Here is a 15,660-nt window from a genome sequence, read left to right on the forward strand (position 1 = left end):
CATTGGCTCCGCCTCTAGTGTTGTCTTCCTTCTTCGGTGGTGCTTGGCAATTCTTTTTAATGTAACCTGTCTTTCCACAATTCCAGCACTCTGCAGGCTGTCTGAATTTGGTTTGACCCCGTCCATTCCTTGACTTTGATCTGCCATTACTCCGGTTATTTCTATATGGGTTTCTCCCTCTGTTTTCCACGTTGAAAGCAGAGCTCGTTGATGCCTCCCCAGAGTCTATCCTTCGAACTTCCTCACCAAGGATACGATCTCTAACATCATTGAATTTGAGCTTTTGAGTACCCACAGAATTACTAACCGCTACCCTCATTGACTCCCAACTATTTGGCAGAGATGCCAACAAAATCAGTGCTCGCACTTCATCTTCAAACTCGATTTCAACTGATGACAGTTGGTTGACAATCGTGTTGAACTCGTTCACATGTGCGGCAACCAGGCCACCTTCTTCCATCTTTAGATGAAAGAGTTTCTTCATGAGAAACACCTTATTGTTTGCCGAAGGTTTCTCATACATATCAGAGAGAACTTTCATGAGCCCTTCTGTGGTCTTCTCCTTCGCAACGTTGTGAGCAACGTTTTTCGACAGTGTTAACCTTATAACACCCAGAACTTGTCTGTCAAGGAGCTCCCACTCATCCTGATCCATCTTCTCAGGCTTCTTGCTCAGCGGTTGATGAAGCTTCTTTCCGTACAGATAATCTTCAATTTGCATTCTCCAAAATGCATAATCTGTACCGTCAAATTTCCCGATACTGTGCGCCGAACCGTCTTTGCCTCCCATCATTTCTGGAACCACCGTGTATTAGAACACCAGTTGAGAAACCGATGTTACCGACAAAATTTACTATTCACGAATTACTGTTCACGTGAATAGTAACTCCGCAAAAAAAAAATTTGACCGATCACCGTAACTCAAGCTCTGATACCAGTTGTTAGGAAATACGCGGTCAAATTTTGCGGAAAACCAGAATTTGCGGAATTTATGGGAGCGGGAAAACACACACAAAATTGTTAACGGAGTTCGGCCAACTTTTGCCTACGTCTCCGGACCTGCTACAGATCTTTTTATTATCACCGGGAAATTTTTACAAGCTCTCAACTCAACCCCGATCCCAAATACGATCAGAATTACGGAAGATATTTGTGAAAAAAGAAATTTTTTTTTTTTCTCTCTCTCTCTCTCACGTTTTTTCTCTTCTTTCTTCTCTTCTTCTTCTCTCTGTTTTTCTTGTTTGGGATGAATTTCTCCTTCTCCTTCATGCAGGTATTTATAGGAGGGGGATTTGTGAGTTGGTGGTGAGTTGGTGTAACAACCAAACTTACCAACCAAAAAACCAAAAAAAAAAACGTGTTCTTCACAATCACCGACTTGCATGCGTTGATTTTTGACCAACACCTCTTGCTCAGATTTTTCTGAAGAGGTCCTAGACATCGGAGGACTTGACTGCCTCCTATGTAGCGGAGGAGTTGCAACCGGAACTAGAGCCAGAGACGTCGTTTCGACAACATCAACATCCCACAAGAACGAGTCCGAGCTACGACGAGAGTCATGAGTGACTGAGTCACGCCACGGAGGAAGTCCACCATTGCCTCGGAGGAAGTGACCTTGTCTAGTCTTGAGCTTTACTTTTGATCCTTCTCTCACCGGCTCCCACTCTACGGATGAGTCAAGTCCACTCAGCTTCGACAATACCACCTTACGACCCGTGGCACCGAGCAAAAACCGCTCGTTCGAAGCGGTGAGGTAGCTACCGTAGCAACTCTTTAAACGGATCGCTTCAAAGGAACCACGAACAGGTTCGACGGTCCATCGAGCTCTTTTATCGGAACCATTCCTTTCTTGAGTCACCGACTCCACGTCTTCTTCCGCCATTAGATACTTCTCGTGGATGTTACGCATCCTAACGGCTTTAGCGTTATGGAAAAACTCCATTTGCTGATACTATGTTGTTACTATTTTCTTCTTGTTGGAACTTGCGCAAGATTTGTTTCATAAAAGTAGAAAACGAATTGTGAAGTGAATGCATTGTTTGGTGTGTACTATTTAATAACTATTTATTAATGGAGACCAATTCCAAAGCAATACACAATGATGTGGACCTTTTCAGTCTTTTAAAAATTAGTTTTATATCCTTAGCAAAATAATTAGTCGAATACTGAATAGTCTTGTGATGAAAAAGAGTACGAGCTATTTCCTTCGTTAAACTATCGTATAACATCAAATCGTATGTTTTCTAAATTATAACTCTCCAAAACTAAGTGGGGGTGTATTTAATTAAAAGTTTTAGGTGATTTATGTCAAAATGACAAATCCACTGTTATTGAAACATAAATTTTAAAAACTCATTTGAAATCTAGTGTTATTCAACTTGACATTTTAATTATAAAGTATTCTGAAATCCACTGTTATTGAAAATATTTTAAACTGTTTCGAGGTGATTTTAGAGTGTTTGGGTGGAGTTTTTTAGTGTAAAAAAAATAAAACTCAAATCTCATGGTTTTAAGTGATATTCTAGAGTGGTTTAACAAAAATAATTTTATATTCTGCAATTCCTTAAAATCATCTAAAACCTCATTAAAAATCAAATCACCTCAAATTTTAGATTGAATACACCATCCCTAAAGCTCGAAACTCTAACTTTAACTAAATTGATTTGAAGATGATTTATTGTTTTATAATTAAACTATAAATCAGGTTTAAAACCAAATTAATACCTTTTGGAGGATCGACGAGCTATTTTTAACGGATACTGATTTGGTTTTTATAAGATTTATGGTGTGATTAGAAAACATTAAACAATCTTATAATAAAAACATATGAAATTCTTCACAGCATACGAATATAATGGATGCACAGACATACATCCATGTAGGTGTTTGTTTACGATTTATAGTATATAAAGTTTATGATAGATCGACGATTTTTAATTGTCGGTAATTTGTTGGTTGTTCATGTTGTGGTTGGATACTAAACCAAACAAAATGATATTTTATATAACATATTCATCAATTAGTAATTTTTTAATTACATTAACCATTTTGTTGTATTTCTTTATAAATTACAACACCAATTAGTATATTTATGTATATTAATAAATCTATCTTTCAAAAATAAAATATTTTATGTCAAATAAATTCATTCTTGTTTTAGTAAAATAGATGCATATGTCTCAAAAAAAAATTATAAGCCAAATAATTTTTTCTAGGTTTATTTTTGTAGAAAATATTAAAATTTAATAATTGCATTCTTATCATTCAAATATATATGTGTGAATAACATTAATCTTCAAATTATTTAACATATATTTGAAAACTAAATTTATATTTTTTATAAAATATTTATAGTTTATATTTTGTATGTGAAATGAAATAATAATATACATGAATATATAATATTCAAAGGGGATATTTCAAGGGGGAATTTTATGTTTATCATTTTCATGTTACCATTATTCATCTTTACCACCACTAAAGGGACATCTTCAAAAATACGTTATTCATTAAGTGGCAAAATATTCTTATACCGTTGTTATATATATAAATAATAAATAATTATTTAAATAAATAAAATATTAAAAAATAAAAGAAATAAAGAAAAATACTTTTTAATGTTTTCGAATTATAATTTTCCAAATTCGAAATTTTTTACGATTTTTTTATAATTGTTTTCATAATTTCTTTTTGAAAATCAAAAATTATGTTTGAAACTATTTAAAAAAATATTTTTTTTTGAGTATTGATTTATATATTTACTAGAATCCTAAATTTCACATTCTAAAAACCTACCCCACCCCTCAACTCTAAAATCTAAGTTTATATTAGTTAACCCTAGGAGTATAAATATCTTTTACCTTTCATTAAAAGTGAAGGTAAAAGTGGTTAGTGTAAAAATGAAAAGTAGTACTATGAATGTGGTATTTTTGACAATTTTTCATATTTCAATTTGCCACAAGTTTGATATCACTTTACAACTTTACCCTTAAATGATAACTATTTTCATAAATGTCTTAAAATTATAATAAAAATATTAATTTTTCTTTTTTTAAAAAAAAGGTTAAATTAACTCTCTAAGTTATTTATAGATGTTTTAAAAATAATTTATAAAATATTAATAGAAGTTTATAAACCTAATCGCAACTCTTATATACTAAACCTTAAACATTAATCATTAAATCCTAAACCCAAATGTTATGGTATTTATGGTTAATTATAATTTTGAAAAATGGTAGCTAACTTAGGGTATTGTAACCAATTTTTTATTTAAAGTCTGTATGTAACACTTAAATAAATCTGTTTAATTTTATTGTAATAATTGATTAGAGAAAATTCTGGTTAAATAATTATGATAAGTTTGATTAGAAAATAATGGTAAATTGGTTAGAAAATAATATAACAAAATTAATGATTTATACAAAATTAATTAATAATTATTAAGCTAGTGACATAATTTATAATTATTATGAAGAAGTAAATGTTATTTTAAAAGCTACTTAGTTTTAATAATATAGACTAGCTTTTGACCCGCGCGCCCGCGCGGGTGTTCGTTCTTTATAATCATATGTTTTTAAGTTTTGAAAATGAGAAAAATTTAATTGTTTATACTTATTATTTTTTTGTCACTGTTTATGTTATAGATTCATATGTTGTTCAAGTTTGACATTAGTGTGTATTATTGTTTAATGTGATGAATTTTCGTATATAAACTATGAGATTGTGTTATTTTTTATTGTGTTTATTTAGTCAAATTTTTTATTCTGTTTTTTATATTTTGTAAAGTCAACAATAATATATTTTTTTGCCTATAGTTAAAAATATCTAACAAACACAAAAAAATATGGTTAAGTATTTGAAACTTTAGTTTATTATTCTGACCAGCGTTTTTAATTGTATTGTGATATATATTTTTCATATTGTCTATGGCATCAATTAGATTGTAATGTTTTATGAAATCTAACTATGTATTTATATATAGTGTGAACATAATTTGTTACTTAAAATACTGTATTAATTGATGACATCAAATATAACTTGTGTAAGAAAATTTTTAAAATAAAAATATCTTCTAAATATCTGATTATATTAACATTGGGATATATGATTTGATTTTTCAATGCATTATCTAATATATACATTAACATTATGGCCCAAAATAAAAAATGTTTATGAAGCCCAATTTGTAACAGCTTATTCCTTATTCCGGGAAAACACTATTAGTTGGTGTGTGTATCAAAAAACATATGCAAAAAAGAATTTCTATCGTCTCTTTGTCTCTCTCTCTCTCTCTCTCTCTCTCTCTCTCTCTCTCTCTCTCTCCAATCGATGCTTCGATGTTCATCTGTAGAAAAAGGGATCGAAGAATCAAATCCATTGAAAGTACAATTTTATGTTTATCAACTTCATTCGATCAAGTATCTGCTAAATCAAGCGATGTATGTCAAAGGTTAGACTTCCAATTTTTATTTTCAGTTTAAACGATTACTTTTTCGAAGACCTAAACACTTTGATCGTTTCTTTCTTATGTCAATAGATCATTGTCTCCATGAGTAGATCGGCCATCTAAGTTTTGAATTGGGAGAAATCAAATCTTTTTGTCAAGATCGAGACTGATAGAAAACAATCATGTATTTTCAGACATCTTCTCGTGCTAAAAAGAGTCCTACAGGGTTTGTTCTTCATTTTGTTTCTATCTTATTTACTTTATGCTTCCTGTGATATGATAAATACAATTAGTTTCTTCTAATATACATTCTTTGCTTTATTTTTTTCAAATACCTGCATGTAGATAAAATATAGACCCTTGGAGCGGATAGACAGAGCCCGGATTCAGATTTATAAACTGGCATAAATCTGATGATAGCATCATATATGTAAAGGTGACCTATAAGTAACTCTCCTTTCTTTGCTTTTGCAAATTGTTTGATTTTAGTTTACTTTTCTTTAGCTCAGGTAGCTCAGGAATGATTTTAAAATTGGATAGATTGTAGCTGTTGTGGCCGACTTTTCTTTAGCTCAGGCATACTGTTGAACGGCTTCTTAATCAGACGTTGATATGTTAGTGGCATGGTTTGTGCTCAGTTTATATGTTAGATTTAAAAGTATTATTGTCCCGAGCTATAAGTAAGTAAAAATCTTTTGTGGTTTACAGGCATGAAGTATTAGATTGCAGTCATCATAAGTGATATAAAGAGACGCTCAAACTGAGTACCGAAGGAAATTGCTCTTTCATCCGTAACAACTAGGCGTAGAAAAATCGTGCTTAATTGACAAGTTTCCACTTTGACTATATCTGTTATTTCCACGTCAGCATATTTGTATACCTATAATTACATATCCTTTTACCTTACGTGTTTCCCATTCTTCCCCGTTACAACTTGTGTAATCGGCAGAAAGGAATATTTAAAAGCAGTGGCTGATTTTTTTTTTTTTTTTAAACTAAAGCAGTGGCGGATTTAAAAATAGTTTTTACTCGGAGGAAAATTTTAAAACACTAGTAATATAGTTACAAATTCAAATTTTCATCAGAGGCATTACTAAGAATTATATACAAAATTAGCAAAAACAAAATAATCATGGGGGGCAGCTGCCCTACCCACTCCTCACCTAGCTCCGCCAGTGTTTACAAGGTATCATATGATGAAAATGAATGGGTAGCACATTATGTGAACATAGGCATAAGAAAGACAGAGGTTTGTAATCTACTCGAGTATATCTATTTTATTAAAACTCAAGTACAAATTATGTTTGTTTGGAAATATAGATAGCAATTTTTTTAAAAAAAGTTGTTTGAAAACATGGATTGCAGTTTAAAAAAAAGTTTGTTTGGAAAGATTGATTGCAGTTAAAAAAAAGGTCTGTTTGGAAACATAGATTGCAGTTTAAAAAAAATTGTTTGGAAACATAGATTGCACTTTTAAAAAATATGTTTGTTTGAAAACATGGATAACAGCTTATTAAGAAAAAAAAGTAATGGGTTTATATTTTTAAGAAAAATTGGACGTTCATTATATTATGAGAAACTATCTATCTGGTACCTAATCGGGTTCGGTTCAGGTCTGTTTGGGTTTCGGGTTTCCGAGGTCAAAGATTTCAGCTTCATTCGGATATTTCTAAATATCAGTTCGGGTTCACTTCGGATTTTTGCGATTTGGTTAGAGTTCGGATAATCCAATTAAATTACTTTTAAAATTTTAAAATTCATTATATAATTTAAATTTCTCAAAAACTATAAACAAAATAATATATTAAATATAAATTTGAATAACATATGTCAGAATACCTAAACTTAACATATAAATTAGTTTAGTTCAAATATTTGGATAGAGAATCAATAATTATTTTAGGTATTTTTAGTGTTTTAGATATTTACTATTGATTATTTGTATATATTTTTAAGTATTTAAACCAGCTTAAAAGTATTATATATATATATATATTCTAGATGTTCTTATATACATTAAATCTAAAAATAATTAATATATATCAGTATATAAATCTATTTTGGATACATTTGGGTATCCGAAATATTTCTGTTTGGATCAGATTCGGTTTCGGTTCTTCAAAAACCAAATTTTTAAATAATTCGGATATTTAATCAATTTTGGTTCGGGTTTTGTACTACTTTTTTGGATCGGGATCGGTTCGGTTCTTCGATATTTTTTCTATCCCTTACATTATTGACATGAAAAACAAATAGAAACTTTGAAAAAATACATCCGCGCAAAATCTAGTTTATATTATAGCTGTATTATTAAAGTCCAAGTAAAGACAAAAATGTTCATAATAATGTACATAATAAATGGTTGGGACTAGGGATATGCTTTATTTATTTATTTTATTGGATATGTTGGCCCTTAAGAAATAGCAAAAGGTGAGAGACTGACAAGGTGTGAGATTTTTTTTTCCCACAAATTGGATTAGATTAGTAGAAACTGCGATTGTCTTACAAGATACACCACCTTAAAACCATTTAAGCCCGAAGGAATACCGGGATACAAAGCCCGAAAGATTAAGATAATCTCTAATGATTTATTCTATATTTTTTAAAAGAAAGTTTTTATAGAATTAGTTTTTACTGCAACGGTACTCTATTTTAAAATAAAAAATAAAATGATGGACAAAAAATAAATAAATAATTTTATTCATAGAATAAACTTATATTTATTATATTAGACCATTTCAATGATTCACTCTATTTTTTATATAAAATATAATAATCCTATAATATAATTGATTTATAATTCAACGGTATTCTATTTTACGTTGAAAAATAAAATAAATTATTTTATTTATAGCGTAAACTTATATTTTTACTTTATTATCTAGTACAAAATATTGTACCATCTAAGCACTTTTACTTTAGATTCTATTTTAGAGTAAAAAATATGATACGATTGAAAATAATTTTATATAATGAAAAAATAGAGTTTGATTGGAACTTTTTTTTACCCTAAACTTTTATTTTAGAATAAAAAACAGAATGAGGTTAAATCTTTATTATTAAAATTCAAGTACTTTTTGGAGTTGTTTGGACACAAAGATAACACACTAATAAAATTTGTTTGGAAACAAGGATTAAGATTAAATACTTTCTTTTATTTATACTATTAGCCGTTGTATTTATAATAAATTAAGTATTTTCTTTTTGTATTTTCTTTTATTTACAGATTCTATCACTGCATTTAAAATCAATTTAAACTAATTATTTGCAATGGGTGTTGTTTCTTTGTGGTGAAGATTAAAAACACAAACTTAAATATATAGTGTATATTATATAAAACAACTATAGTATTATCTTATTTAGTTTAGTCAAATATAAATATTTCAAGAGTTCAATTTTTAAGAAAACAAAATATCATAAATTTAATAATAATTTATAAAAAAACTAATGCGAAAAATTAAAAAAATTAGTATATTGTTTCATTTTAAAAAAAAAAGACAACATGTTAATAAATGAATAGTACAATTGCATCAAGTTATAAAAAATTCAATATAATATTATATACAAATAAAAAAATTATAATCAAACATCTAAATTATAAAATAATATATTCTACTTTATATGTAAATAACAAAATATAAAAAAAATACATGAGATTTTTATATAAAATCAATATTTTATGAATTTACGATGAACACAAGTTAAATCAAACATCCGCGCGGGGGCGCTGATCAAGTTCTAGTATACTCTTAAGTAAGGAAAAAAAAAGTAAGACCAACTTGCTACATTTACTTGCGTCTGTGATACGTTTCTCTTATTGTTTACGTATATAGTTGTTGTCAAGGACCGGTGGTTTGTCCCAAATCCGCTTTGATATCTGATCTACTTTTGTTCTGAATTTAGAATCTGATCCTTATTTAAGTTCGCTGTTCAGGCATCGGTCCACGATTAATCCAGAAAATAGAAAGGCAATCAATCGGAATGTTTCAAAATGATTTGCGTGCCTCTAGAAAAATGAATTCTTATGTTAATCTTTCGCACGTATACGGATACAAATCAAAATGCTTGGCGTGTATCACTCACTCCACTATGATTTAACAAATAAAATTTATATAATACAAATTTGAGGAGTTTTGATAAAGTTTTTTACAATTTTTTTTTCTCTGGCAACTAGTCATTTACAATCGATTTATGGGGACTCATTTGGTGAATATTGACAATGATATTTAGTCAGTTGATTATAGTGTACAAATTGGTGACCGTTTAAGCCAACTCTTCCTCTCACCTTTAAGCCTCTTCTTCTCACAGTAAAAGAGCAACTCTACTCAAAACTATTTGCTCCTTTCTACATAGAGATAAAGCGAGACAATGGGTGCTAATGTTTCTTCGCCAGACCAGAGATATTCGGTGACGTCCGACCTCCCTTCCAGTAAAAGAGCACCTCTACTCAAAACTATTTGCTCCTTTCTACATAGAGATAAAGCGAGACAATGGACACCTCGCTTCGAGTCCCATATATCTCCGTACAAAGTCAGCATCCCCCTTATTGTGGAAATCAAGAACAAGAATCAGTGGTAATCTCGGCTCAATGCTCTCAAGGACACCAACAAGCTGGTAATATATCATTTCATGTGGTTTCTAAGTTCTTGTGCTACAATGGTGGAGGAATGAGGTGTCTTGAGATTTTACATGTTTTACTCATCATTTACATAATCAAGACATTCATTTAACATGCATTTAGAGTCCATTTAGATGCATAGCTTGTGGATATGTAGTTTCCAGGCTTGGAGCCCTAGTTGGAATCTGGGAGAATTGGGAAAGAAAAATGGCTAAGACTAAGAAAATGGGGCGACGGCGGACTATGGCTGCGGACCGCTGTGATCGAGAAAGTTGTATTGGGAAAGAACCTATTGATTGATAGCTTGCTACATTGGATCTTAGTCATTTAAAAAAATGCCTAATCCCATGAGTCCTAATTTCTTTTATTGATTGAAAGTTTCACTTATTGTTCTTGCCTTGTTTTACTTACTTGATTCATCACTTCGCTACCTTAACTGCACTTAGATTAAACATTTACTTGCATCCTCATTGCTTCAAAATGATTTAAGATTGGATTGACATCTATCTATACTATTTTGATATATGATTGAAAAGTCCTTATTAGATTGAACTGGGGGTTTCTTGATAAGTTGGACATTCTACCTGTTGAGGCAATGAAACTGATCTTTTTACTATGCTTAGTTTGAGTATATCGTAATGCATATCCAGTTCTCATATCTTTATATATAGCTGGTGATCGACTTCACGGCCAAATGGTGTGGACCTTGTAAATCCCTTGAGCCGAAGGTTGAAGAGTTGGCTGCTAAATAGACCAATGTTGAGCTCGTGAAGATTGATGTCTTTTTTTCTTCTTCTTTTTTTTTGCTAAAATTTGGTCGTGAATCCGTTTGCTTTCCTCCTTTTCTTTCTCCAAAGTCTAAAGAACATCATTGAAAATATGTCAACAAAAACTTATGTTGCCTTTGGGTCATAAAATAACAACTACTTGAATGCAGAGTGTGTGGATGGAGTACAACCTTCATACTTTGCCTGCGATTGTATTCATGAAGAGAGGCCAAGAAGTAGACAGAGTTGTGGGTGTGAAGTTTGATGAATTAGAGAGGAAACTCCACAAATACGCACAATCCTTCTTCAAAAATATGAAGCTTTTACTTGCATACCAAACAAAGCTCCTCATGCATGATCACCTTATGCCAAAATAGTATGCTACTATTACTATATATAAATAAATCTAGCTCCTCATGCATATCACCTAAGCCAAGAATAGTATGCTACTATATATAAATAAATGTTTGAACGTAGATTCAACAAAATAAACATAATTTGTGTGATATAAGGAATTGGAAGTTGGTTTTGCATGTACATACCTGTCTCGTATAATAAATATATGACTACTCGTTTGTATGGTTTATATATCTTTCTTGTTCTCCCCCAAACAACCTTAATTTCTACATCTTGTTAGTTTATTTTTAATAAGCTGATGTCTTTGGGTGGAGCAAAGCTCGTTTTTAGTAGTGGTCAATATGGGATTAGGAATGGAAAACGAGCACAAGACAAGAATTTCATATGAACTTTTAGCAAAAAAGAAAAGAAAATAATTTCATATAAACTAATGATTTTTTTTTGAAACGCAACATATTTTCATTAAATTCAACCTTTTCGAATACAACATAACTGAAGAATTAACGCATAAGCAAAAATAACAAAAAAAGTTGAACATATAGACCAAGGACCTCTTGGTCTAGTGGTAAATGAATGTCTAATAGGCATTTAGTCACTAGAATTCAATTCTCGTTGGGAAAAACTATTTACATTATTTGGATTTTTAACAAAGAGGCGAAACCACCTTTTATTTTACCAAAAAAGTTTAGTATGATAGTTTTTCAAAAGAAAAAGAGTGGATTCAAGAAAAAAACTTAAATGCGTCGAAGCCAACCTTCACGTACAAAAAAAATCAATCATACAATTCCTTGGATGCAGCTTTTCACATTGGACCAAAAACGCAATCGATCGGATCATCTAGATATACCTTCAACACAACATAGTCCGTCGAAAGGATCTCGGAGATCTGCCAAAAACGAAAATCAAGATCTTTAAGAAAATGAATTCATATTTGAAGAGTGCATAGCCGTATGATAAGCTCGCACTAACTCGTCAAAGTAGTCTTGATTACATCTTCGAGTCCCATACAAACCACTACACAAGATAAGAAACTGATAAATACGCTGAAACTATTACTCAGATAAAAACCCAAGAAGACATAATAAAAACCCAAAAAAACATCTTCTTTCATAGGAAGGAGGTGTGGTGATAGATTTTTCTTTTCAACAGAGAACATGGGTGGATCTATAAATAACTTAATGTGGAGCACAATATATAAATTTATGTTTTGTTAAATATAATTTAATAAATTAAATTAAACAATGGTTTTTAGAAGACATTAGTCATTACTTTTTCTAAAAATAAATAAATAAAATAAATAAATAAAATAAATAATTTTTTTTACAATTTTAAATATTCATTTCTTTAGTTCAAAAAGAAATCATTTTCAATCATATCATAAAATTGTATACACATAGTAACTTCATTATTAAATTATCTTTATTTTAGTTTTTATTTTTGTCTTAAGTATTGAAAAGTAAACTTAAATAATTGTTAAAGTTAAATTTTAATAAATTATGAGTTTTATTTTGAAAAGGTAATATTTAAAAATTGATTCAAATATAATAAGTTTTGCTATCATTTTTAAAAACTACTTTCAATAAAAATACTTAAACATTTGGATTTATGCATTATTTTTTAGAGTTTAGTATTTAAGGGGTGAGGATGAATTTATAAATTTTTATAAATTATTTAGTAAACTTAGTTTAGTCATTTTTCATCACATTTAAGGTTTATGAAAATTATTCATCTTTTAAAAGTAAATTTAGAAAGTGATTTCAAGTTTGTGCTAAAATTAAATTTTATAAACTGGCAGCTTGGGGTCTCAATGTCCCTACTAATTGCTTGTTGTGCGGATCAGGTTCTGAGACAAGTGATCACCTTTTCTTCTCCTGCAATTATTCAACTGAGGTCTGGTCTTCTTTCTTCTCTCAATCCTCGCTACTCCACCTTCCATCTTTGCTGATGTTGTGGTTTGGCTGAGGACAGTCACCTCCATCAAGAAAGTAAAGCTATTATTAAGCTTATCTTTCAAGCCTGCATCTATTTTTTTATGGCGAGAGAGAAACTCTAGACTCCACTCAGGTATTCTGAAACCTTCACATGTAATTCAGAGAGAGATTCAACTTCAAATCAGGGCTCGCTTACTAGGATTGGACCAGGAATCTTATAAATCGTTAGCCACTCGTTCTGCCAGCCACTGCTCCTATCTCTCCCAATGGTTCGAAATGTTTCAGCATTAACTGGAAAAGCTTTGGTCAAAGAACCCACTGGAAATCGGCAGGATATACTAGCCAAATCTAACAATAGGCTGTGTCAAAGAGTTGAGTTTCCCATAAAAATGGGTTTTGGTGAACTAGAATACTGCTGGACAGATCTGCAATATGTAATGGGCCAAGCCCATTCAAGAGATCCTTTCCATCTCGAGCAAACATGATCCGTCAGCTTGGTAGTGGATCTGAGCCGTCTTACGGCGATGATGAGATGACCGCTGGGAGAACTATGTCGGAGACGATCAGAACGGTCATTGAACAGACTCCACGAGGGTTAAAGGCTGCATCACCATGATGATGATTGAGTAAAAAAAATAACAGTTCTTTAAAAGCCTTGATGATGATTAAAAATTTTTTTTGCACAATTCTCGAATATTTTCGAGTTTTTATCACAAAAATAAATTTTAAGAAGAAAATGGCTAAAATATTTCATTTAATAAATAAAAAGTTTTAATACCCTAGATATATAAATGTAAAATAAAAAATAATAATAATAATTTTTTATAGTTTTAGATTATATGTTTTCAAATTTAAATTTTTTATAAAAATATTTTGGAAATTTTTATTTATTTTTTTCAATTTTTTTTTAATTTGAAATACTTTTTGAAACTATTTTTCAAATTTTTATTTTCAAAATTAATATTTATTTTTATTTTATAAAAATTTAAAACTTAATCCCAAGTTTTCACCCTTTGATTCTAAACGTAAAGGTTTGGTGAAACATTTTAGTCATATTAATCTTTAGGATTTATATTTGTGACAATAGTTTTTTTTTTATTATTATCCTAAGATATTTTTCAAAATTTTTTAGCAAAACTTCAATAGAAGAACAATTTAGTATAGGAAAAAGGAACATGTAGCAGTTTAAAGTCATTAATAGTTGATTAAAAAAAATCTTCGAATAACATCATCATTTCTTGGCAAATGTTCATATATATAACTTAAATGATTCGTTTAAAAGAAGTATATTATGTACAATAAAATGAAAGATCAGCACCCACAACAATAATGTATCAATATATTTTTTATTTAACACCCTTATCCAATGGAACCGAGGACCAATCTTTAACCTTTTGGTCAACACCATATCTCAATCTGAGCTAATATTTTGACCACTATTGCATGACACACACAGCATGCCGTTTATGGGATTGCGTCTGTACACGCAACAAGAATATCCATGCTAGTCTCTTCCCTCAAGCGTCTGCATCAACTGTTCCACCCTTCAGATTTCGGCGGCGAGTTACTCAACTAGTCAACACAAAAGCAAGAAAATGTTAAGATGACAATCTTGAAACTTCATACAGTATATAGTTAAATATATATATATATATATATATATATATATATATATATATATATATGTACATATAGTAAATAAATAATTGGGCACATTATCTGAATACAAGTTTGTGATCCCCTTCGTCTAAAATAAGTTTGGAGATATTCGAAATAATATCAATTATTGGTGGATATCTGATCAGTCTCGTTATTATTAACTTTTTTTTTCAACTTCTGCCTGAAAACAAATAACAATTCGGGTAGATAGATAATTTGTCTAGTCCTAAATAACAATACCAACCTCTTCCTCCGATTTTTCTGAAGTGGTCTTAGACATCGGAGGACTTGACAGCCTCATATGTTGTGGAGGAGTAATCGCCGGAGCTGGAGCCGGAGACGTCATTTCGACCAAGATCTCGACGACATCAACATCCCACAAGAACGAGTCCGAACTATGACGAGAGTCATGAGTGACTGAGTTACGCCACGGAGGAAGCCCACCATTGCCTCGGAGGAAGCGACCGTGTCTAGTCTTGAGCTTTACTTTTGACCCTTCTTTCACCGGCTCCCACTCTACGGACGAGTCAAGTCCATTCGGTTTCGACAAAACCACTTTACGCCCCGTGGCACCGAGCAAGAACCGCTCTTTCGAAGCGGTGAGGTAGCTACCGTAGCAACTCCTCAAACGGATCACTTCAAAGGAACCACGAACTGGTTCGACGGTCCATCGAGCTCTCTTGTCGGAACCATTCCTTTCTTGAGTCACCGTCTCCTCGTCCTCGTCCGCCATAAGATACTTCTCGTGGAGGTTACGCATCCTAACGGCTTTAGCGTTATGGAAAAACTCCATTTGCTGATACTATGTTAATACTACTTTCTTCTTGTTGAAACTTAAGCAAGATATGTTTTTCATAAAACGAATTGTGAAGTGAATGCATT

At 31.0% G+C, this 15,660-nt stretch overlaps 1 protein-coding gene and 1 long non-coding RNA gene across 2 annotated transcripts; one reads left to right on the forward strand and one right to left on the reverse strand.

Moving 5' to 3' along the window:
- The first annotated feature begins 5,302 nt into the window (after positions 1–5,302).
- LOC106300852 lies at positions 5,303–6,218 on the forward strand. The gene is made up of 4 exons (XR_001262097.1): positions 5,303–5,449; positions 5,537–5,672; positions 5,792–5,882; positions 6,155–6,218. It is a non-coding gene; the product is annotated as an uncharacterized LOC106300852 (long non-coding RNA).
- An 8,135-nt stretch (positions 6,219–14,353) lies between these two features.
- Positions 14,354–15,660, reverse strand: LOC106300851. The gene is made up of 2 exons (XM_013737105.1): positions 15,023–15,660; positions 14,354–14,691 (listed from the first exon to the last, which is right to left on the reverse strand). Exons 1-2 carry the CDS (start codon positions 15,569–15,571, stop codon positions 14,650–14,652), a joined length of 591 nt encoding a protein of 196 aa, XP_013592559.1. The 5' UTR covers positions 15,572–15,660; the 3' UTR covers positions 14,354–14,649.

Source organism: Brassica oleracea, chromosome C6 (assembly GCF_000695525.1).
Source record: "Brassica oleracea var. oleracea cultivar TO1000 chromosome C6, BOL, whole genome shotgun sequence".
NCBI classification, from domain to species: Eukaryota; Viridiplantae; Streptophyta; class Magnoliopsida; order Brassicales; family Brassicaceae; genus Brassica; species Brassica oleracea.

Excerpts from the sequence above, each read along its gene's own strand:
- LOC106300851 (XM_013737105.1), bottom strand. The coding sequence starts at position 15,571 with ATGGAGTTTTTCCATAACGCTAAAGCCGTTAGGATGCGTAACCTCCAC. Across the intron at positions 14,692-15,022 it reads CAGAAAAATCGGAGGAAGAG|TTGAGTAACTCGCCGCCGAA; the intron begins GTTGGTATTGTT and ends TGTGTTGACTAG.